Below are 24,147 nucleotides of genomic sequence, written 5' to 3'. Positions count from 1 at the left end.
GCAGCCTGTAGTCTTATCAGCAGCTGTAGGCAGTGAGTTATGTGGGAAAAGACTCCCCTTTTTTCTACTCTGTATTGTATATTGTATATATGTATATTGAACACTTTTGTTTACACTTGTTTACGTACTTTTGACTTTCTATTTTATACTTTATCTATTTTTTATCTAGCACACTCTCAGGAGCAAAACAGAAAAAAGCATTTCATATAAAAGTATTCTGTATTTTTGTATGACAACTAATAAAGAAACTTGAAACCTCTAATCACATTCATAAACACTCTCACATCCCTTGAACCTGACTGGTCCTAAAGAAATACTGATCCTAAAGAAATACTCCTTCTCTGAGGTGAGCACCTCAGATACTCTGTTGTAAACTCCGCCCCACTGTATATTGTATCTTGGTTATTTAGTATTATTATTACTATTATTATTATTATTATTATTATTATTATTATTATTATTATTATTATTATTATTATTATTATTATTATTATTATTATTATTATTATTATTATAATTTTTCTATATATTTTTTTTAACTTTCTTTTTGCCTGTTTTCGGTTTTGTTTAGTTCTTGTCTTTGTTGTTTTTTGTTGTTCCTGGTCAATTTCAGTCCTGTCCATGTCTCGCCATGTCCCATAAAAAAAAACAAAAAATCATGGTGATATGTTAAATATTGATAAAGAACCTTTGCTTCTCTGTACCACCTATGTTTCACCAATAAAAGATATATAACACATTTTTAAAGAAAGAAAGAAACTTGAAACTTGAAACTTGCTGCACAACAACCTTCAGCTGCAAGGAGCTTCGTGGCATGAATTGCATTTCGCTGTATTTCGCTGTAGACTGCAGCAGCTGGTGATAGAAATATAGCCTATATATATAGCCTATATTTCTATCACCAGCTGCTGCGGTCTACAGCGAAATGCAATTCATGCCACGAAACTGCCTAAAATATATTATATACAATATATCGTTTTATATATAATTGTATCAACAGATAGTAGGTAGTGCACACATGCACTGCATGGCACAATATAGGGCGAATGTCTCTAGCCGAGAGGGGCTGCCGATTTGGGGGGGATAGATTCGTTCAGGTGTGGCTGGTGATGTGAGACGCGCGGCCGCTTGTGTGCACCTCGAGGGGGCAGCGTCAGCGCAAGGCAGCCCCCCCCCCCCCCCCCGCATCTCTCTCCCAGACCCGTCAATAGGTCACCCTAACCCGCTACATTTCTACCCAATGTCAGGGTATTTTATAACGTTAGCGTTTCGCCATTTCCTGACCAATATGCGTCAATTATTTTCTTCTAATGAGCACATTATGTGAGTATAATGTGCAGCTGGTTGAAACGCTGGGATATTATGTATAAAATGTAGAAATGAATATGACCGGCCTCCTTCCCTCAGAGCGAGCCCGCACCGAGAACTGCCGGCGATAAGGGGGCGTGCTAGCGTAGGGTCACGTGGGCGTCGTGGCCAATCAGAGGAACCCGGAAACCGAGCGGCGTTGTAGAAGGCATAGACGCACCCAGGACCTTCTCGCTGTGAGGCAAGCACGCTGACCACCATGTTACACATTCAATATTATGTTACTTTAACTGTATGGTGCCTCCATACAAAGTAACAACATTTAACTGTATGGTGTCTCCAATATACAGTTTTTCCCCTTCGAATGTAGATATTTTTTTACGATCTCTTTCTCTTAAACAGTACTATATATTTGTATGTCTTGCATGTCATAAAATGTCTTGATGAAACAGTACTGTATTATCTGTATGTCATAAATGTCTTGATTCATTGAAAATGGGGGACCCTGATGTAAACAAGACGAAAGTCTTTTTCTGGTCTGCATCCCCTTAACAATTGTTTGTATTGAGCCGTACTGTATTGTACCCATTCTGCAATCTGTTAATAAAGTCATCAATCAATCAATCAATCAATCAATCAATCAATCCATACAAAGTAACAACATTTAACTGAATTGTGTCTTCATACAAAGTAACATTTAACTGAATGGTGTCTCCATACAAAGTAACAACATCTAACTGACTGGTGTCTCCATACAAAGTAACAACATTTAACTGAATGGTGTCTCCATACAAAGTAACATTTAACTGCATGGTGTCTCCATACAAAGTAACATTTAACTGAATGGTATCTCCATACAAAGTAACAACTAACTGTATGGTGTCTTCATACAAAGTAACATTTAACTGAATGGTGTCTTCATACAAAGTAACATTTAACTGAATGGTGTCTTCATACAAAGTAACATTTAACTGAATGGTGTCTTCATACAAAGTAACATTTAACTGTATGGTGTCTTCATACAAAGTAACAACATTTAACTGAATGGTGTCTTCATATAAATTAACAACATTTAACTGAATGGTTTCTCCATACAAAGTAACATTTAACTGTATGGTGTCTTCATACAAAGTAACAACATTTGACTGAATGGTGTCTTCATATAAATTAACGAAAGGTTATGTATATAACCTAGTTATATGAGTACTGGCTGAGCGTCCCGCTCTTAAGCCTATCGAGATATACCTCATCTCATGTACCTACTGTACTCCACCAACGAAAAAACAAATACGCCCATCACCTGCCGGGTCCCGCCCCTATGGAGGCGTAGCCTATAAGACACTAGGCATGGTCACCAAACACTCTTCCTCGCCAAAAAACCCGTTTCCAGGAAAAGATTCCTCAAAAGGGAACTCAGGGCCGTTAAGAGCGGGACGCTCAGCCAGTACTCATATAACTAGGTTATATACATAACCTTTCGTTATATTATCGTACTTGGCCATCGCGTCCCGCTCTTAAGCCTATCGAGATATGGGGTAGAGCGGACGTGAGGCCCGACAGATGTACCCCCTGAGGACCCGTAAGCCCACATCAAGGGGTTGGGGAGTCCCGTCACCCCATCCTTCCTAATGAAGGGGGCGCGCAGTCAACTCCACCTGAGTGCGAGCAAGAGGGAACTAGAACCCCTTGAACACACAGCACAGGCGGAACCACGTGTGACCTAACACACTGTGGCCCATACCCACACACTCCTGCTACCCTACCAAAGGACGGGAAGCAGGAAAGGCCACAGACCCCAGAACCGCCTGGGAGACAGAATCCCCGGTCATGTCCATGAGGTAAAACCTGCAGCACAGATGTCCTCCACCGAGGCCCCACCCAGCAGAGCGGCAGAGGCAGCCACCCCACGAGTGGAGTGTGCCCTGACGCCCCCAGGGGGATCCAGCCCGGCCAACGTGTAGCAGAGGGCAATGCCCTCGCACAACCAATGGGACAGGCGCTGTTTCGATAGTGCCTTACCGGCACGAGAACCACCGTGACAGACAAAAAGCTGATCGGTAACCCTGAGGTCCTGAGTACGGCTGAGGTAAATTCCCAAAGCACAGACCGGACATGACAGGTGAAGGCCCGCATCTAACTCACTAGCGTGAGGAGGCGGACGAAACGCCTAAACCACAATATCCGTGGAGCGGAAGGAACTCCGGATATTCTTAGGCACGAAAGCAGGATTAGGCCGCAGAGTGGCACCGCAATCGGAACGAAAAGACAGGCACTCTGGACGTACCGAAAGAGCACAGAGCTCACCCACGCGTTTAGCGGAGGTGACAGCCAGCAAGAACGCGGTCTTGAAAGACAGCTGTCCCAACGGCGCTTGCTCAAGCGGCTCAAACGGGGCCAAGGACAACCGACCGAGGACCAATTGAAGATCCCAACTCGGAGCCAAAGAGCGTTGCACCGGCTTAACGCGTCGAGCGCCAAGCAGGAAACGCTTCACAAGAGGGTGGCTGAACAAGACATCCCCCTCAAACCCCTCATGATAGGAGGATATAGCTGCTGCATATACCCTCACCGTCAAAGCCGACAGTCTACCAAGGAGAGACTGGAGATAACTAAGGACAGCATCCAGGGGGCAGGAGACTGGGTCCCGGCCCCCCGCCTTACACCACTCTTGGAACATACGCCATCTGCCCGCGTAAAGCGCGACAGTGGAGGGAGCATGCGCATTCCGGATGGTATTAACCACAGAAGGGTCCATCCTCTCCAGACTTACCCTCCCACCAGCCACACCAACAGGCGTTGGCTCAACACCGGGTACTGGAACAGCGACCCGTGTTGCTGAGAGAGGGCCGTCACCGACCAAGGAATAACCCAAGGCGGAGCGACCAGTAGCTGGATCAAGACCGGAAACCACACTGCCGTGCCCCGGTCCGGCGCGACCAGGATCACCGTCCTGCGCTCCCTCCGTATCCACTCCAACAGCTGACCCAACAGCTGTACAGGAGGAAGGGCGTACAGAAGACCGGGCGGCCATGGAAAGATCGAGAAGGCATCCACCCCCAAGGGGGGATGATCTGCTCGACTGACCGAGAACCACAAGGGGCACTTGTGAGAGCGTCGGCTCGCAAACAGATCTACCGAGGCCTCCCCGAAACGATCCCAGATCTGTCTGACTATGTCGGGGCGGAGTTCCCACTCGTCGTAACGAGGACCGCCCCGAGACATCATATCCGCGCCCACATTCTCTGCACCAGGGATGTGGAGCGCCCTCAGACTGCGCAGCCTGCGAGATGCCCATAGCCAAAGTTCGACCGCCGCCCGGTGCAGGCGGATGGAACGAGTCCCACCCTGCCTGTTGATATACGCCGCTGCCGTCATACTGTCCGTTCTGACCATAACGTGCTCGCCTACCACCAGGTGGTCGAACCGTTTGAGGACCAGGAGGACCGCCTTCAATTCCAACACATTGATGTGTGGGGTAGACTGGCCAGCATGGACCTTCGTCCAGCTGTCCCCCACTGCGTGGGTCCGATACGTCCCTCCCCAACCCGTGAGAGAGGCGTCGGTGAAGACCGTGACGTGTGAGCGCCTGCTGCCCATGGGGACTCCAATGGTGAGGATACCCAGCCTCCTCCAATGGGCGAGATCTCCCCATATCGACAAAGGAACCGTCAACCGTTTCCATTTGTCCCTCACCAGATCTATCCCCATAGAGAAAAACCACCTCTGTATCCTCCTCATGAAGAGGAGGCCAAGAGGAACCACCGTGTGAGCAGATGCTATCATACCGAGCAGGCGCATCACTTGCAGCGCCGTGACCGTCCCTCCCGAGCGCGCGAAGGATAGACACCCGCCGCTGCTCCGAGAGGGTTACAATCATGGGCCTTGACCTCAACGTCAAGCCCAAGTACTCCACCTGTTGACTGGGAAGAGGCGTACTCTTCTTCCAGTTCACAGCAAAACCCAGCCTGGTGAGGAATTCCACCACCAGCCTGATACGAGACCTGGCAACCTCCTCCGAACGACTGAGGAGTAGAATGTCGTCGAGATAGAATAGAACCCGTATTCCCCGACGACGTAGAGGCTCCAGCGCAGTCGCTATGCACTTGGTGAATGTGCGGGGAGCCAGAGAATAGCCGAACGGCAACCTCTGGTACTCGTACGCTACGCCCTGAAACAGGAACCGCAGGAACTTCCTGTGAAGAGGGAAAATCGGGATGTGAAAATACGCATCCTTCAGGTCTATGGAGGTGAACCAGTCTCCCCTTCTGACAGCAAGCAGAAGGAGTTTGACGGTCAACATCCTGAACGGTCTCGCTACAATCAACCGATTGAACGCGGACAGATCCAGTATAGGTCTGACCCCCCCCTATTTTCTTGGGCACCAGAAAATAACGGGAGTAGACGCCTGACATCGCGTCCTCTCTCGGGACCACGACTACGGCCTGCTTCGCCAACAGAGATTGGATCTCATCGGCCAGGGCTGTCACTGCTTCTGACCCTGAAACAACTCTTCATACAAAGTAGCAACATTTAAACTGTATGGTATCTTCATACAAAGTAGCAACATTTACTGATGAAGTGGAGGAGTTCAGTAGTTTTAGGGGTTGCAGGGGGCATGTCCCGCTCAATATTGAGAAGATGTAAATTTGTCCCCCTCAGAAAATATAGATAATATGAAAGACAATAAATAATACAATACAATAAATATTTGAAAGCAATACATAAAGCCTGAGAGCCTTACTGCATTATATTCCATTATATTTGTGTCAGCGGGTACCTGAATGTTGTCTTTTCCTTTACATCAATAAAGACATTTCCACCATGAATTGATACAGAAAAGGCACAAATTGGTGCATTAAAGTACAAGTGTTTGACGCTCAGAATTTCCTGGGGGACGACCCCCAGGCACCCCCCCTTATTAGTACAACTGTCTGTAAGTCAAGCCCAAACCGTGCCAGCCTCAGAGAGGTCAGAGGTCAGAGCTCCCTGTACCAGCCTCAGAGAGATCAGAGCTCCCTGTACCAGCCTCAGAGAGGTCAGAGGTCAGAGCTCCCTGTACCAGCCTCAGAGAGGTCAGAGATCAGAGCTCCCTGTACCAGCCTCAGAGAGGTCAGAGGTCAGAGCTCCCTGTACCAGCCTCAGAGAGGTCAGAGATCAGAGCTCCCTGTACCAGCCTCAGAGAGGTCAGAGGTCAGAGCTCCCTGTACCAGCCTCAGAGAGGTCAGAGCTCCCTGTACCAGCCTCAGAGAGGTCAGAGCTCCCTGTGCCAGCCTCAGAGAGGTCAGAGGTCAGAGCTCCCTGTACCAGCCTCAGAGAGGTCAGAGCTCCCTGTACCAGCCTCAGAGAGGTCAGAGCTCCCTGTACCAGCCTCAGAGAGGTCAGAGGTCAGAGCTCCCTGTACCAGCCTCAGAGAGGTCAGAGCTCCCTGTACCAGCCTCAGAGAGGTCAGAGCTCCCTGTACCAGCCTCAGAGAGGTCAGAGGTCAGAGCTCCCTGTACCAGCCTCAGAGAGGTCAGAGGTCAGAGCTCCCTGTACCAGCCTCAGAGAGGTCAGAGCTCCCTGTACCAGCCTCAGAGAGGTCAGAGCTCCCTGTACCAGCCTCAGAGAGGTCAGAGGTCAGAGCTCCCTGTACCAGCCTCAGAGAGGTCAGAGCTCCCTGTACCAGCCTCAGAGAGGTCAGAGCTCCCTGTACCAGCCTCAGAGAGGTCAGAGGTCAGAGCTCCCTGTACCAGCCTCAGAGAGGTCAGAGCTCCCTGTACCAGCCTCAGAGAGGTCAGAGCTCCCTGTACCAGCCTCAGAGAGGTCAGAGGTCAGAGCTCCCTGTACCAGCCTCAGAGAGGTCAGAGGTCAGAGCTCCCTGTACCAGCCTCAGAGAGGTCAGAGCTCCCTGTACCAGCCTCAGAGAGGTCAGAGCTCCCTGTACCAGCCTCAGAGAGGTCAGAGGTCAGAGCTCCCTGTGCCAGCCTCAGAGAGGTCAGCCTTCACATGGACATCACTCCTACATCTGAAGAAAAGCCTCATCTAGAGCTTACTGGCCTGAGACAACTGTCTTTTATTTATTTATTTGTTTATGTATGTATGTATGTATGTATGTATGTATGTATGTATGTATGTATGTATGTATGTATGTATGTATGTATGTATGTATGTATGTATGTATGTATGTATGTATGTATGTATGTATGTATGTATGTATGTATGTGTAACTGAGGGGTACAATTCCCTGACTGTATTGAATAAGTATGGTATCATTAAACCACTACTGAGTTATGTACTTTACTACTGGCCATACAGTACACAGGTATATGTGATGAACACCCACACAATAACACGGCTTAACAAAGAAAGTCCTGTTTGGAATATTTATTAGAAGAGCATCAATATTATCTTACAGTATTGAGAATTAGAGTCGCGCTTGTAAGGCGAAGAATGTGCATGAATAGGTCAAGAGCGTAAGTCCATGAGCATATTACGATAGGGATAATTAATACCACCTGTAGCATAAGAATTATATAAGGCACACTCGTAGGTCAGCTGGAGATACTAAGGGGGTTCCCTCCGGTTGTAAGCCAGCAGGGGAGAGGAATGTTCAGGAGCAAAAGTCTGGATCAACGAGGAATCAATAAGCTCCAGCTACGGGAGGCAGTACATATACTCCCCTCGATCGGCAGACAAAAGCAGCAACTATAATCCAAGTATGCGGGACAGCATGGATGAAAGCCAGCCAGCCTCTTCCTAGAGACGGGCTCGAGTGATGCTCCTCACGGGTAAATCACACACAGCAGCGGGGTAGACGGTTCTCTCCTCCAGCAGCCACGGTACCAAAGCAATAATAATCCAGCCGGAAAAGGTGTTATGGTTTGTAACCGACCCCAATCGCACAACACAAGACAGGTATGATGGTTTGCCAAGAAACAGATATTTATTTAGAACAGGGAAAAAGGGCACTGTCCCTTTAAGGGAGAAAACACAAAACACTGGAATAACAAAAGAGGGGAAGGTAAAGTGCCTTTAAGAGGCGGGCAGGAAAGGGAACACTATGGGAAAGTAAGGGAACGCCTAAGGGAAGGTTAAGGGAACGCCTTGGGACAGAGGAACTAGAGACTAGGTAAACCAGGGACAAGGAGAACTAGGGAGAGAGGACTAGGGACTAGGAGAGCTAGGGATAGAGGACTAGGGACTAGGAGAACTAGGGAAGAACTGGGGACAGAGAACCGCGGAGGCGGGCTGGGGACAGGGAGGAACTGGGGACTGGTGGGAAAACATCTGGGCCGCTCTGCAGAACAGAGGAGAGGGTTAATATTCAAAGGGAACAAACAGAGCAGATGCAGAACAGTCCAAATAACAAAGTAACAAAGTAAATACTATCTTCGTGTGAATAAACACACAGTGGGAGATGAAAAGTCCAAAATAATATCCACGAGAGAACAAAACAGAGTGGGAGATGAAATGTCCAAACTAATAACTAAGTGAGAACTAAAGGAGGCAATACGCTGGGTGAGTGACATCACAATCAAAACTCACCCAGGCGTATGCGTAATGGTACAGGAACAGCAGCGGGACGAGGGCAAGGGGCATTACGCTGAGTGAGTGACATCACAATCAAAACTCACCCAGGCGTATGCGTAAAGGTACAGGGACAGCAGCGGGAACGGGGGCAAGAGGCATTACGCTGAGTGAGTGACATCACAATCAAAACTCACCCAGGCGTATGCGTAAAGGTACAGGGACAGCAGCGGGAACGGGGGCAAGGGCACTACGCTGAGTGAGTGACATCACAATCAAAACTCACCCAGGCGTATGCGTAAAGGTACAGGGACAGCAGCGGGAACGGGGGCAAGGGCACTACGCTGAGTGAGTGACATCACAATCAAAACTCACCCAGGCGTATGCGTAAAGGTACAGGGACAGCAGCGGGGCGAGGGCATCGCCACCGGGTGGCTGGCTGTCCGAGCCGAGGGACAGAGTGCTGGAACAGTGGCGGTGGCGAGGGTGTCGTCCACCGGGTAGCCGCTGTCGGAGCCGAGGAACAGAATGCTGGAACAGTGGCGGTGGCGAGGGTGTCGTCCACCGGGTAGCCGCTGTCGGAGCCGAGGAACAGAGTGCGCGCCACACCTTGGTGTGCGCGTCGGAACAGAGAGCTGGAACAGTGGCGGTGGCGAGGGTGTCGTCCACCGGGTAGCCGCTGTCGGAGCCGAGGAACAGAGTGCGCGCCACACCTTGGTGTGCGCGTCGGAACAGAGAGCTGGAACAGTGGCGGTGGCGAGGGTGTCGTCCACCGGGTAGCCGCTGTCGGAGCCGAGGAACAGAGTGCGCGCCACACCTTGGTGTGCGCGTCGGAACCGAGAGACGCCTCGGGGTGCGTCTGCGAGGAGGAGTGTGCCAAGCACGAAGGTCTGGAAGATGCGCGTCGGCGCGCTGAGGTCTGGAGAGCGTGCCAAGCTCGAAGGTCTGGAAGATGCGCGTCTGTGCGCTGGTACGGAGGAGCGTGCCAAGCTCGAAGGTCTGGAAGATGCGCGTTAGTGCGCTGGTACGGAGGAGCGTGCCAAGCTCGAAGGTCTGGAAGATGCGCGTCTGTGCGCTGGTACGGAGGAGCGTGCCAAGCTCGAAGGTCTGAAGTGGAACACTGGAATACCTCCCGTAGAGGATTAGAGAGCGCAGTACAGTGTCTCCCTCCAGGCAAACGGCGGCAGGTGGCGAAGGCTTGAGCGCATCTGGCGCGCTGGTCTGGAGTGGAACACTGGAATACCTCCCGTAGAGAATTAGAGAGCGCAGTACAATGTCTCCCTCCAGGCAAACGGCGACAGGTGGCCAAAGCCCTTGAAGATGCGCGTTGCGCGCTGGTGACTGGAGAGCGTGCCAAGCCCGAGGGTCCGGGAGATGCGCGTTGGTCTAGATGTGCGTCAGGACGAACAGCTGCGCTGGGGTCTGCAGTGGAGCGCTGGGGTGCCTCCCGTGGAAGTTACAGGGAGCGCAGAACAGTCTCCTCCACAGGCTACGGCGACAGCAGACGAAGGCTGGAGCAAACATCTCAAGGCTGGAGAGATCCATCTTACAGCATTGGTAGACCAGAGGATCTCCCGAAAGAGTCTAGATGTTAGAGAATATGACTCAGCATGAATACAACACGACCCCACGCCGAAACGAGGGGAAGAGCCCTGGTATTTAAAGCCCACAGGGGAACTAATTAGCCTGCCACCACAGGTGCGAGAGGTAATTGATAATAGTCCAGGTGTGGCCACTGAGAGTAAACGAGAGTAAAGAACGAGAGGGTGGGGGCTAGAGAGAGTGAGTGAGAAGGGAATTTCTAACAGTAGGCTTTAAAGAAACAGAGAAAAGGTGGTGAGCAGCGGGCAAAACCTCACAGTACCCCCCCCTCAACGGGAGCCACCCGGCGACCCAAAACAAATACAGACAGAGTGGCAGGGGGCAAAACAAGAGGTACTGGCCAAGCCAGCAGGGGAAGCCACCACAAGAGTGGGGCTAGCAAAAGAAACAGGGTCGCCGAGGGGTAACTAGGGTAGCAGAGGGGCAACTGGTCTAGAGGAACTGGGTCTAGAGAACTAGTCTAGCGAACTGGGCAAGAGAACTGGTCTAGAGAACTGGTTTAGAGAACTGGTCTAGAGAAACTGGGTCTAGAGAACTGGTCTAGAGCAACTGGTCTAGAGGAACTGAGGGGCAAGCAGGGTAGCTAAGGGGTAACCATGGAAGCACCGGGAAAGGGCTAGCAGAGGGAAGGTTAGCTGCCAGGGCACTGATAGCTACAGGGCCTATGCTAGCTGTACTGCTACATCAACATAGAGGCTGCGCAAGCTGCCGGAGCCAGGCTAGCAGAGGGAAAGGGTAGCTGCCAGGGCACTGATAGCTACAGGGCCTATGCTAGCTGTACTGCCACATCAACATAGAGGCTGCGCTAGCTGCCGGAGCTAGGCTGGCAGACAGGGCTGGACCAGCATGAGAGCACAAGCTAGCTGGAAGGACAGTCCTAGCTGTGTGAGAAAAACTGACCTTGCTAGCTGAAAGGGCAGTCCTAGCAGTGGGATAAACTACACAAAAAAGTGGAGGCCATGCAGAGGGACCGGGTTAGCTGCTTGGGCCTGGCTAGCTACAGGGCCTATGCCAGCTGCAAGGCTGCATTAACATAGAGGCTGTGCTAACAGCCGGGGCCAAGCTAGCAGACCGGGGCCATGCAGAGGGAAACTGGGTTAGCCGCCAGGGCATGGCTAGCTACAGGGCCTATGCCAGCAGCAAGGGCCGCATAAACATAGAGGCTGCGCTAGCAGCCGGGGCTAAGCTAGCAGACAGGGGCTCTGCTGAGGGACTGGGTTAGCTGCCAGGGCATGGCTAGCTACAGGGGGGTCAAACAGGGCAAAACGGGAAGCAAACAGGGGAGCTAACCGGGGAGACTAACAAGCTAAACAGGGGAGTAACAGGCTAACAAGGGAGCTAAACAGGACTAACAGGGAAGCTAAACTGGGCAAACAGGGAAGCTAACAGGGCTAACAGGGGAGTTAACAGGGCTAACAGGGGAGCTAGAGGGAACAAGAAAAAAAAAGGCAAACTCAACATACACCGTCTGTGCTGGCTGGGGTCGTCGATTTGGTGGGGTCGTACTGTTATGGTTTGTAACCGACCCCAATCGCACAACACAAGACAGGTATGATGGTTTGCCAAGAAACAGATATTTATTTAGAACAGGGAAAAAGGGCACTGTCCCTTTAAGGGAGAAAACACAAAACACTGGAATAACAAAAGAGGGGAAGGTAAAGTGCCTTTAAGAGGCGGGCAGGAAAGGGAACACTATGGGAAAGTAAGGGAACGCCTAAGGGAAGGTTAAGGGAACGCCTTGGGACAGAGGAACTAGAGACTAGGTAAACCAGGGACAAGGAGAACTAGGGAGAGAGGACTAGGGACTAGGAGAGCTAGGGATAGAGGACTAGGGACTAGGAGAACTAGGGAAGAACTGGGGACAGAGAACCGCGGAGGCGGGCTGGGGACAGGGAGGAACTGGGGACTGGTGGGAAAACATCTGGGCCGCTCTGCAGAACAGAGGAGAGGGTTAATATTCAAAGGGAACAAACAGAGCAGATGCAGAACAGTCCAAATAACAAAGTAACAAAGTAAATACTATCTTCGTGTGAATAAACACACAGTGGGAGATGAAAAGTCCAAAATAATATCCACGAGAGAACAAAACAGAGTGGGAGATGAAATGTCCAAACTAATAACTAAGTGAGAACTAAAGGAGGCAATACGCTGGGTGAGTGACATCACAATCAAAACTCACCCAGGCGTATGCGTAATGGTACAGGAACAGCAGCGGGACGAGGGCAAGGGGCATTACGCTGAGTGAGTGACATCACAATCAAAACTCACCCAGGCGTATGCGTAAAGGTACAGGGACAGCAGCGGGAACGGGGGCAAGAGGCATTACGCTGAGTGAGTGACATCACAATCAAAACTCACCCAGGCGTATGCGTAAAGGTACAGGGACAGCAGCGGGAACGGGGGCAAGGGCACTACGCTGAGTGAGTGACATCACAATCAAAACTCACCCAGGCGTATGCGTAAAGGTACAGGGACAGCAGCGGGAACGGGGGCAAGGGCACTACGCTGAGTGAGTGACATCACAATCAAAACTCACCCAGGCGTATGCGTAAAGGTACAGGGACAGCAGCGGGGCGAGGGCATCGCCACCGGGTGGCTGGCTGGCTGTCCGAGCCGAGGGACAGAGTGCTGGAACAGTGGCGGTGGCGAGGGTGTCGTCCACCGGGTAGCCGCTGTCGGAGCCGAGGAACAGAATGCTGGAACAGTGGCGGTGGCGAGGGTGTCGTCCACCGGGTAGCCGCTGTCGGAGCCGAGGAACAGAGTGCGCGCCACACCTTGGTGTGCGCGTCGGAACAGAGAGCTGGAACAGTGGCGGTGGCGAGGGTGTCGTCCACCGGGTAGCCGCTGTCGGAGCCGAGGAACAGAGTGCGCGCCACACCTTGGTGTGCGCGTCGGAACAGAGAGCTGGAACAGTGGCGGTGGCGAGGGTGTCGTCCACCGGGTAGCCGCTGTCGGAGCCGAGGAACAGAGTGCGCGCCACACCTTGGTGTGCGCGTCGGAACCGAGAGACGCCTCGGGGTGCGTCTGCGAGGAGGAGTGTGCCAAGCACGAAGGTCTGGAAGATGCGCGTCGGCGCGCTGAGGTCTGGAGAGCGTGCCAAGCTCGAAGGTCTGGAAGATGCGCGTCTGTGCGCTGGTACGGAGGAGCGTGCCAAGCTCGAAGGTCTGGAAGATGCGCGTCAGTGCGCTGGTACGGAGGAGCGTGCCAAGCTCGAAGGTCTGGAAGATGCGCGTCTGTGCGCTGGTACGGAGGAGCGTGCCAAGCTCGAAGGTCTGAAGTGGAACACTGGAATACCTCCCGTAGAGGATTAGAGAGCGCAGTACAGTGTCTCCCTCCAGGCAAACGGCGGCAGGTGGCGAAGGCTTGAGCGCATCTGGCGCGCTGGTCTGGAGTGGAACACTGGAATACCTCCCGTAGAGAATTAGAGAGCGCAGTACAATGTCTCCCTCCAGGCAAACGGCGACAGGTGGCCAAAGCCCTTGAAGATGCGCGTTGCGCGCTGGTGACTGGAGAGCGTGCCAAGCCCGAGGGTCCGGGAGATGCGCGTTGGTCTAGATGTGCGTCAGGACGAACAGCTGCGCTGGGGTCTGCAGTGGAGCGCTGGGGTGCCTCCCGTGGAAGTTACAGGGAGCGCAGAACAGTCTCCTCCACAGGCTACGGCGACAGCAGACGAAGGCTGGAGCAAACATCTCAAGGCTGGAGAGATCCATCTTACAGCATTGGTAGACCAGAGGATCTCCCGAAAGAGTCTAGATGTTAGAGAATATGACTCAGCATGAATACAACACGACCCCACGCCGAAACGAGGGGAAGAGCCCTGGTATTTAAAGCCCACAGGGGAACTAATTAGCCTGCCACCACAGGTGCGAGAGGTAATTGATAATAGTCCAGGTGTGGCCACTGAGAGTAAACGAGAGTAAAGAACGAGAGGGTGGGGGCTAGAGAGAGTGAGTGAGAAGGGAATTTCTAACAGTAGGCTTTAAAGAAACAGAGAAAAGGTGGTGAGCAGCGGGCAAAACCTCACAAAAGGCTCTGCATTCACCGGTGTAGATTCTCCTGTGCACGGTACTTCACATTTAACTAGGTCGAACTTGACGTTATTTTACTAAGCTCTGACACTTTTACTATCCTATTCGCACGCGGTTCTAAGTGCTCTATTTAGACGCAAAGTTGCTCACTTCACTTGGTCGTTGACTCGTGATGAAGGCTTCAACTTGTTGGGTTAACTCGTTTGAGGGTAACTAACTGCTGTATCCACCTGCAACGTATTTATACGTAAGGTGAATAATCTAGTGCCAACCTCAGTTCTGTCTCGTATTACTGCGCAAACCTGGGCATGTTGAGACAAGCCTTGGCGGTGGCTTTGAACTCGAACTTGGGGGTATGGCCGTTGGCGCCTAGGGGGTCGCTGTCCAATAGGAGAACGAATATTATGGTCTGGCCTGTACCTAGGTAAAGGGATATTCCATGTACAAAGAATATACAAGGGATATCAGACGATATACAAATATTATACAATATATCTCAAGTAATAAATATATATATTCGGTTGGAATCCGATACGTCCCTCCCCAACCCGTGAGAGAGGCGTCGGTGAAGACCGTGACGTGTGAGCGCCTGCTGCCCATGGGGACCCCAATGGTGAGGATACCCAGCATCCTCCAATGGGCGAGATCTCCCCATATCGACAAAGGAACCGTCAACCGTTTCCATTTGTCCCTCACCAGATCTATCCCCATAGAGAAAAACCACCTCTGTATCCTCCTCATGAAGAGGAGGCCAAGAGGAACCACCGTGTGAGCAGATGCTATCATACCGAGCAGGCGCATCACTTGCAGCGCCGTGACCGTCCCTCCCGAGCGCGCGAAGGATAGACACCCGCCGCTGCTCCGAGAGGGTTACAATCATGGGCCTTGACCTCAACGTCAAGCCCAAGTACTCCACCTGTTGACTGGGAAGAGGCGTACTCTTCTTCCAGTTCACAGCAAAACCCAGCCTGGTGAGGAATTCCACCACCAGCCTGATACGAGACCTGGCAACCTCCTCCGAACGACTGAGGAGTAGAATGTCGTCGAGATAGAATAGAACCCGTATTCCCCGACGACGTAGAGGCTCCAGCGCAGTCGCTACGCACTTGGTGAATGTGCGGGGAGCCAGAGAATAGCCGAACGGCAACCTCTGGTACTCGTACGCTACGCCCTGAAACAGGAACCGCAGGAACTTCCTGTGAAGAGGGAAAATCGGGATGTGAAAATACGCATCCTTCAGGTCTATGGAGGTGAACCAGTCTCCCCTTCTGACAGCAAGCAGAAGGAGTTTGACGGTCAACATCCTGAACGGTCTCGCTACAATCAACCGATTGAACGCGGACAGATCCAGTATAGGTCTGACCCCCCCCTATTTTCTTGGGCACCAGAAAATAACGGGAGTAGACGCCTGACATCGCGTCCTCTCTCGGGACCACGACTACGGCCTGCTTCGCCAACAGAGATTGGATCTCATCGGCCAGGGCTGTCACTGCTTCTGACCCTGAAACAACTCTTCATACAAAGTAGCAACATTTAAACTGTATGGTATCTTCATACAAAGTAGCAACATTTACTGATGAAGTGGAGGAGTTCAGTAGTTTTAGGGGTTGCAGGGGGCATGTCCCGCTCAATATTGAGAAGATGTAAATTTGTCCCCCTCAGAAAATATAGATAATATGAAAGACAATAAATAATACAATACAATAAATATTTGAAAGCAATACATAAAGCCTGAGAGCCTTACTGCATTATATTCCATTATATTTGTGTCAGCGGGTACCTGAATGTTGTCTTTTCCTTTACATCAATAAAGACATTTCCACCATGAATTGATACAGAAAAGGCACAAATTGGTGCATTAAAGTACAAGTGTTTGACGCTCAGAATTTCCTGGGGGACGACCCCCAGGCACCCCCCCTTATTAGTACAACTGTCTGTAAGTCAAGCCCAAACCGTGCCAGCCTCAGAGAGGTCAGAGGTCAGAGCTCCCTGTACCAGCCTCAGAGAGATCAGAGCTCCCTGTACCAGCCTCAGAGAGGTCAGAGGTCAGAGCTCCCTGTACCAGCCTCAGAGAGGTCAGAGATCAGAGCTCCCTGTACCAGCCTCAGAGAGGTCAGAGGTCAGAGCTCCCTGTACCAGCCTCAGAGAGGTCAGAGATCAGAGCTCCCTGTACCAGCCTCAGAGAGGTCAGAGGTCAGAGCTCCCTGTACCAGCCTCAGAGAGGTCAGAGCTCCCTGTACCAGCCTCAGAGAGGTCAGAGCTCCCTGTGCCAGCCTCAGAGAGGTCAGAGGTCAGAGCTCCCTGTACCAGCCTCAGAGAGGTCAGAGCTCCCTGTACCAGCCTCAGAGAGGTCAGAGCTCCCTGTACCAGCCTCAGAGAGGTCAGAGGTCAGAGCTCCCTGTACCAGCCTCAGAGAGGTCAGAGCTCCCTGTACCAGCCTCAGAGAGGTCAGAGCTCCCTGTACCAGCCTCAGAGAGGTCAGAGGTCAGAGCTCCCTGTACCAGCCTCAGAGAGGTCAGAGGTCAGAGCTCCCTGTACCAGCCTCAGAGAGGTCAGAGCTCCCTGTACCAGCCTCAGAGAGGTCAGAGCTCCCTGTACCAGCCTCAGAGAGGTCAGAGGTCAGAGCTCCCTGTGCCAGCCTCAGAGAGGTCAGCCTTCACATGGACATCACTCCTACATCTGAAGAAAAGCCTCATCTAGAGCTTACTGGCCTGAGACAACTGTCTTTTATTTATTTATTTGTTTATGTATGTATGTATGTATGTATGTATGTATGTATGTATGTATGTATGTATGTATGTATGTATGTGTAACTGAGGGGTACAATTCCCTGACTGTATTGAATAAGTATGGTATCATTAAACCACTACTGAGTTATGTACTTTACTACTGGCCATACAGTACACAGGTATATGTGATGAACACCCACACAATAACACGGCTTAACAAAGAAAGTCCTGTTTGGAATATTTATTAGAAGAGCATCAATATTATCTTACAGTATTGAGAATTAGAGTCGCGCTTGTAAGGCGAAGAATGTGCATGAATAGGTCAAGAGCGTAAGTCCATGAGCATATTACGATGGGGATAATTAATACCACCTGTAGCATAAGAATTATATAAGGCACACTCGTAGGTCAGCTGGAGATACTAAGGGGGTTCCCTCCGGTTGTAAGCCAGCAGGGGAGAGGAATGTTCGGGAGCAAAAGTCTGGATCAACGAGGAATCAATAAGCTCCAGCTACGGGAGGCAGTACATATACTCCCCTCGATCGGCAGACAAAAGCAGCAACTATAATCCAAGTATGCGGGACAGCATGGATGAAAGCCAGCCAGCCTCTTCCTAGAGACGGGCTCGAGTGATGCTCCTCACGGGTAAATCACACACAGCAGCGGGGTAGACGGTTCTCTCCTCCAGCAGCCACGGTACCAAAGCAATAATAATCCAGTCGGAAAAGGCTCTGCATTCACCGGTGTAGATTCTCCTGTGCACGGTACTTCACATTTAACTAGGTCGAACTTGACGTTATTTTACTAAGCTCTGACACTTTTACTATCCTATTCGCACGCGGTTCTAAGTGCTCTATTTAGACGCAAAGTTGCTCACTTCACTTGGTCGTTGACTCGTGATGAAGGCTTCAACTTGTTGGGTTAACTCGTTTGAGGGTAACTAACTGCTGTATCCACCTGCAACGTATTTATACGTAAGGTGAATAATCTAGTGCCAACCTCAGTTCTGTCTCGTATTACTGCGCAAACCTGGGCATGTTGAGACAAGCCTTGGCGGTGGCTTTGAACTCGAACTTGGGGGTATGGCCGTTGGCGCCTAGGGGGTCGCTGTCCAATAGGAGAACGAATATTATGGTCTGGCCTGTACCTAGGTAAAGGGATATTCCATGTATATGTACAAAGAATATACAAGGGATATCAGACGATATACAAATATTATACAATATATCTCAAGTAATAAATATATATATTCGGTTTAATCTGACCCTTTGTAACAGTATGTATGTATGTATGTATGTATGTATGTATGTATGTATGTATGTATGTATGTATGTATGTGTGTGTATGTATGTATGTGTATGTATGTATGTGTGTGTATGTATGTATGTATGTATGTATGTATGTGTATGTATGTATGTATGTATGTATGTATGTGTATGTATGTGTATGTATGTATGTATGTATGTATGTATGTATGTATGCATGTATGTATGTATGTATGTATGTATGTATGTATGTATGTATGTATGTATGTATGTGTATGTATGTATGTATGTATGTATGTGTATGTATGTGTGTGTGTGTATGTATGTATGTATGTATGTATGTATGTATGTATGTATGTATGTATGTATGTATGTATGTATGTATGTATGTATGTATGTATGTATGTATGTGTGTGTGTGTGTATGTATGTATGTATGTATGTATGTATGTATGTATGTATGTATGTATGTATGTATGTATGTATGTATGTGTGTGTGTGTGTGTGTGTGTGTATGTATGTATGTATGTATGTGTGTGTGTGTGTGTGTGTGTGTGTGTGTATGTATGTATGTATGTATGTATGTATGTATGTATGTATGTATGTATGTATGTATGTATGTATGTATGTATGTATGTATGTATGTATGTGTGTGTGTGTGTGTGTGTGTGTGTATGTGTATGTATGTATGTATGTATGTATGTATGTATGTATGTATGTATGTATGTATGTATGTATGTGTGTGTGTATGTGTGTGTGTGTATGTATGTATGTATGTATGTATGTATGTATGTATGTATGTATGTATGTATGTATGTATGTATGTATGTATGTATGTATACTGTATACTGTATACTATATATGTATGTATGTATTTATTTGTGGATTAATTCATACAGAGTTGTTCATACAGAGAACTTCATGGGATGCAGCAATCATTTTGCTTGGTAAACAAATAGATATTAAGAAAACGTGTTCTAATGAATTGGGACAGAACACAATTTATTGGTATGATAAAGATCGGTATATCTGAACGCGCAGTTACGCGTTAATTAAACCGATTCGACTGTGCCCTTTGAGAGAGTTAAGATTTGACTCGACTACATTGCACAATGATATATAATCAACATTTCTTTGGGTGCAGAATGCAGATGGTTAACACGGTCCTTCGGACCCATAAAAAAAAAAAAAAAAATAATAAAAGACAGAGATTCTGTGAATGGATAATCATCTCTTCACACCACCACCACGCGACCACAATGCACTGGTAGAAGGAGCTGTTATTGGATACCGTTGCCCAGTTCAGTTGCATATTAGCTTAACATCCGAGATACCATTGGACGTAGGTTATTTATAACAACAAGGTCAAGAGTTTTGCTTGTACAGTTGTACAGTGTCCCCCACCCACCCCTCCTACCCAACCACCCAACCACCTCCAATGTACAGCCCCCCCACCCCACCTACCCAACCTCCTCCAATGTACAGTTTTTATACGTCAAATGTATATACTCTCTTTTATAGACTCTTTTTGTATCACAAACAGTACTGTATTTGCAAATCTGGTATGTCATAAATGTATAGATGTAGCAGTACTGTCTGTATGTCGTGTATGTCATATATGTTATGATGAATTGAAAATGGGGGACCCTGATGTAAACAAGACGAAAGTCTTTATCTGGTCTGCATTCCCTTAACAATATGTATTGAGCTGTACTGTACTGTACCCATTCTGCAATCTGTTAATACAGTTTTCAATCAATCAATCAATCAATCAATCAATCAATCAATCAATCAATCAATCAATCAATCAAAGCACTACACCATAGTTTATCTATTTATTACAAAAAGATTTGCACTACACCCATACCTCATTTTTGCATACATTTTTTTCCTGTGCATTTTGTACCTCATTGTTTGCATTTTGTACTTCATTTTGTACTTTAGGTTGTAGTTTGTATATTGTATATTTTGTATAGTGTTTGGACTTTATTATATATTATATTACATACTATCTTTTTACTTGTTTTACTGTATGAAGCATTGAAGCACAATCGCAGGAGGCTCATACAGAACCAAACATTTCACTGTAATGTACATGTAGTAGCTTATATAATTATTATGTGACTAAGAAATATAAAACAAAACTTGAACTATACGCAGCTCAACGCGCGCACAAAGCGTGCGTAAAATAGTCATGGTTATTATCGCGCAACCCAACTGTCGGTGCCAGAAGACGTATAGATTATAAATATGATTCTTACCTCCACCGTGCATTTGACAGAGGTATGGAAAACGCCACACGTTTCCCAGACCAACCGCATACGACACACAGGCGAGGACAAACTGCATGGGATTGTCCCAACTGGGTCTCGCCTCATCCTTCGCCATGTCCTCTTAATTTGAGCCAAGTCGATGTTCCCACAGCCTCGTCGTGGTCCGAGGTTCACTCCTGTCAGGATAGTAAGTATAACAACAAGACATTAAGACATGTCTTGTGTCTGAACCTGGAGTTTTATCAGCTGTGTGTTTTTTTGTAATGAGGTCCGGTTCTTCGAGAGGGAGGAGGAGGGTCTTGTGCCGAGTTTTAATTGCATGGCGCTTATTACATAACGCAGCAGGTCAATGTTTGATTTCACGGGCTCGTTTAGCTGCAGTTTCACTTACATGATCCATTAAACCCTAAACATGTTTTAATTCACTTAAACACTGTTGAGAAACGTGTTAGTCTCTTGAACTGCAATCTGTTCAATAAAGTGTTCATTCATTCATTCATTCATTCATTCAACTAAGCTTGATTAATAATATCTGAAACAGACCCTTATTCATTTCTAGTAATTGTTTGACGTGAGTGACCACCATTATTCCTTGCTGTCAACATACAACCGACTTAGCCTTGTAATTGACTAGTGACTTGTAATTGACCTCCTGTCAACATATTCTAAATAAAGTGTTAAAAACATTTACAGTTCAATAAATACCACAGCAGCATATCCACAGTTGACAGATATTTGACCTGACATTGGCTTAGCCTTATAGAAGCGGTTGGCTTGTGTTCAAAATGTTGCAGTGTTTAGCTCTAAACAAATGATTTTAGGTCAGCTGTGGTAGGAGGGCATTTTCTATACTGCAGGCTGTCTGTGAAGAGGCTGTAGACTCTCAGGACAGGTTAACATTGTTGAAAACTTCTGAAATAATTGTTGCTATATACAGTCAATACAGAAGAGTAAATGCGAGACTCATTTCACAACTAAATGAATGTATGGAATAGAATAGAATTGAAGTACTTTATTGATCCAGAGGGAAATTCAGCACCACAGATCGCTCACATGAATGAACAATTCAGTTAATCAAAAGTCAAAAATAAGAATAGGAAAATAAAAGTACACAGTCAGAGATATACATTAAAAAATTCTGTTACATGATAAGGATTAATTTAATGTTTAACCCTTTCACTACCACACTACCAACGGCTTAACCCCTTTTCTGCGACAACACAGACGGTTAACCATTTCACTGCCACATGCCAAAGGGTTAACCCTTTCACTACCACACTGCAGAAGGTTAACCCTTTCACTACCACACTACAGAAGGTTAACCTTTCACTACCACACTACAGACGGTTAACCGTCTGTAGTGTGGTAGTGAAAGGTCAACCTTCTGTAGTGTGGTATATAGGTATTTATTGAACTGTAAATGTTTAACACTTTATTTAGAATATGTTGACAGAGGGCGGCTGATTGGCGCAGTGGGTAAGGCGCTTGCCTCTAACGCAGGATACGCTGGGTTCGAGCCCAGCTCTCGGCGTTGCTACCGGCTGGCCGGTCATTCATACTAACACAATCGGCCAGAGAAACAAATATACTAATTAAAAGGCCGGTTGAGTGGCACAGTGGGCAAGGCGCTTGCCAGTAACGCATGAGATGCTGGTATCGAGCCCAGCTCTCGGCGTTGCTACCGGCTTGGCCGGCGGTCATACTAACACAATTGGCAGTGTTAGAGGGTGGGAAAGCCGGTGGGTGGGGATTGGACGTTGTGGACAGCGACTCCTACAGGTCGGTTGGGTGACGCCTGTACACCAGAAACAGGAAGTATCGGGGGCAGCGTGAGCCTCCCACACGTTACTCCTCGCCACTGAGAGTTCGAGCTGTCTGGTGAAAAGATGCGACAGCTGCCGCCTCATGTACCGGAGGGGACATGTGATGCAAGGCTTCTATCCTCACTACAGCCGACCAGTGGGAGGCATAGTCTAGCAACGTTCAAGACAGGGGAGGGAAGAATTGGAATCACGAAATTGGGATGGGAGAAAAATAGAAAAAATAGGAGAAAAAGTGGATCAAAAAAATATATATACTAATTAAAATGGTTGGACCTGCGATATTTGTACTTTGTAGATCTGCATTTTAAATGTAAGGAGTAAAAATTATGTTTTTTTTCCTCTGAAATGTAATTGAATAAAAGTACAAGTATACAAACCTAATAATACTTGAGTAAAGTACAAATCCCCAAAAACAGTACTTAAGTATTGTAACAAAAGTACAATTACTCAAGTACTTTACACCCCTGGCCCCAGCCCCCCAAATTGTCTGTGCACGCCCCTAAACTTGGGTGTTCCTAATAGATCCACTTAACCTGCAAGGGCCCACATGTGGGCCCTTTTGAGGACGATTTGCCCACCGGCACTTTGGCGACCTCTAGTGGCTCGGGTGTGCATATATATATCGAATTAAAGCCCCATTTGTTGCCTTTCAGGTGACAAAATCCGTTCAGCGGTTCTCGAGTTACATGCCGATATTTGAGGCTTGCGCAAAGTACACTCCTGACTCTTGGTGCTCTAGTTCCGTCAATCATTTGGCGATCTCGAAAATGATTGAACAGCGTTATAGCCAATGAGTGTGGCTTTCGAATGATACCCCACCTGGGGATGTACGAATCAGGCATCTAAAAATGTATGAGCGAAAACAGGATGAGAAAAAACGCTGAATGAATGGAAGTCTATGAGAAAACTGAGCCTTTCTTTTGTACACAGTTTACCAAAGTCACTCCTAATCACTAATTTCTGAACGGATCTTTATGAAATCTGGACATGTACTACATAAGGCTTCAGGCTATGGATCTCGGGAGTTTTTTAAGCCATACGAATTTCTGGGGAAATAGTACTTCTGGACTACTAACTACTACAGAAAAACTTGAGTAACAAGTTTTTCTACAACTCAAGTTCAGACCTATGTTACTCTATTTCATTAGAAAGTGATCTTTCTTTATTGTATCATAAACGTCAGAATGTCATCTTTCAAAAGAGACCAGGCTTATGCATGTGCTATAAGTATAAAGTATAGTATTTTGGTTTGCAAAAAAGGTATGCACGAAAACAAAAATGGCCACTTTTCTGCCCGCATGAGCGATATGCGTGATGTGTTGTTAAAAGGCCGACACTCTATAGGAATACGTGGCAGTGTTTGCAGGGCTATAACTATATTCTATATTATAGCTATGGATACAATACTATGGCGCATTTGACCTCACCTATCTATCGTTCAATATGTGAAAAAGAATACATTTTTCGATCCACTTTTCTGCCCGCATGTTAAGAGATTTAAGCTTTCCCTTGAACCCCATTAGGGTTCCCCCCTGTGGTGAGTGAGGACCAAGGGGTCGCAGGTCGACAGCTCTCATAACTGACCTGAGGTCAGTGTCCTTCGGTGACAACCTA

General features: G+C 48.1%; 1 protein-coding gene across 1 annotated transcript in view; it reads right to left on the bottom strand.

Moving 5' to 3' along the window:
- The window catches only part of slc6a20 (solute carrier family 6 member 20), a gene marked incomplete at both ends in the record, with an annotated part of 112,033 nt that extends 91,208 nt beyond the window's left edge, over positions 1–20,825 (bottom strand). Inside the window, one exon of the mRNA XM_084308320.1 lies at positions 20,699–20,825. Within this exon, the coding sequence (XP_084164446.1) occupies positions 20,699–20,825 (127 nt within the window). The remainder of the gene's footprint in view (positions 1–20,698) is intronic.
- Positions 20,826–24,147: the final 3,322 nt, after the last annotated feature.

The sequence above is a fragment of the Notolepis coatsorum genome (genome assembly GCF_963971535.1).
Source record: "Notolepis coatsorum genome assembly, chromosome: 2".
NCBI lineage: Eukaryota > Metazoa > Chordata > Actinopteri > Aulopiformes > Paralepididae > Notolepis > Notolepis coatsorum.
The sequence above is the reverse complement of the archived record's forward strand: the minus strand, read 5'-3'. Positions and strand labels throughout refer to the sequence as shown.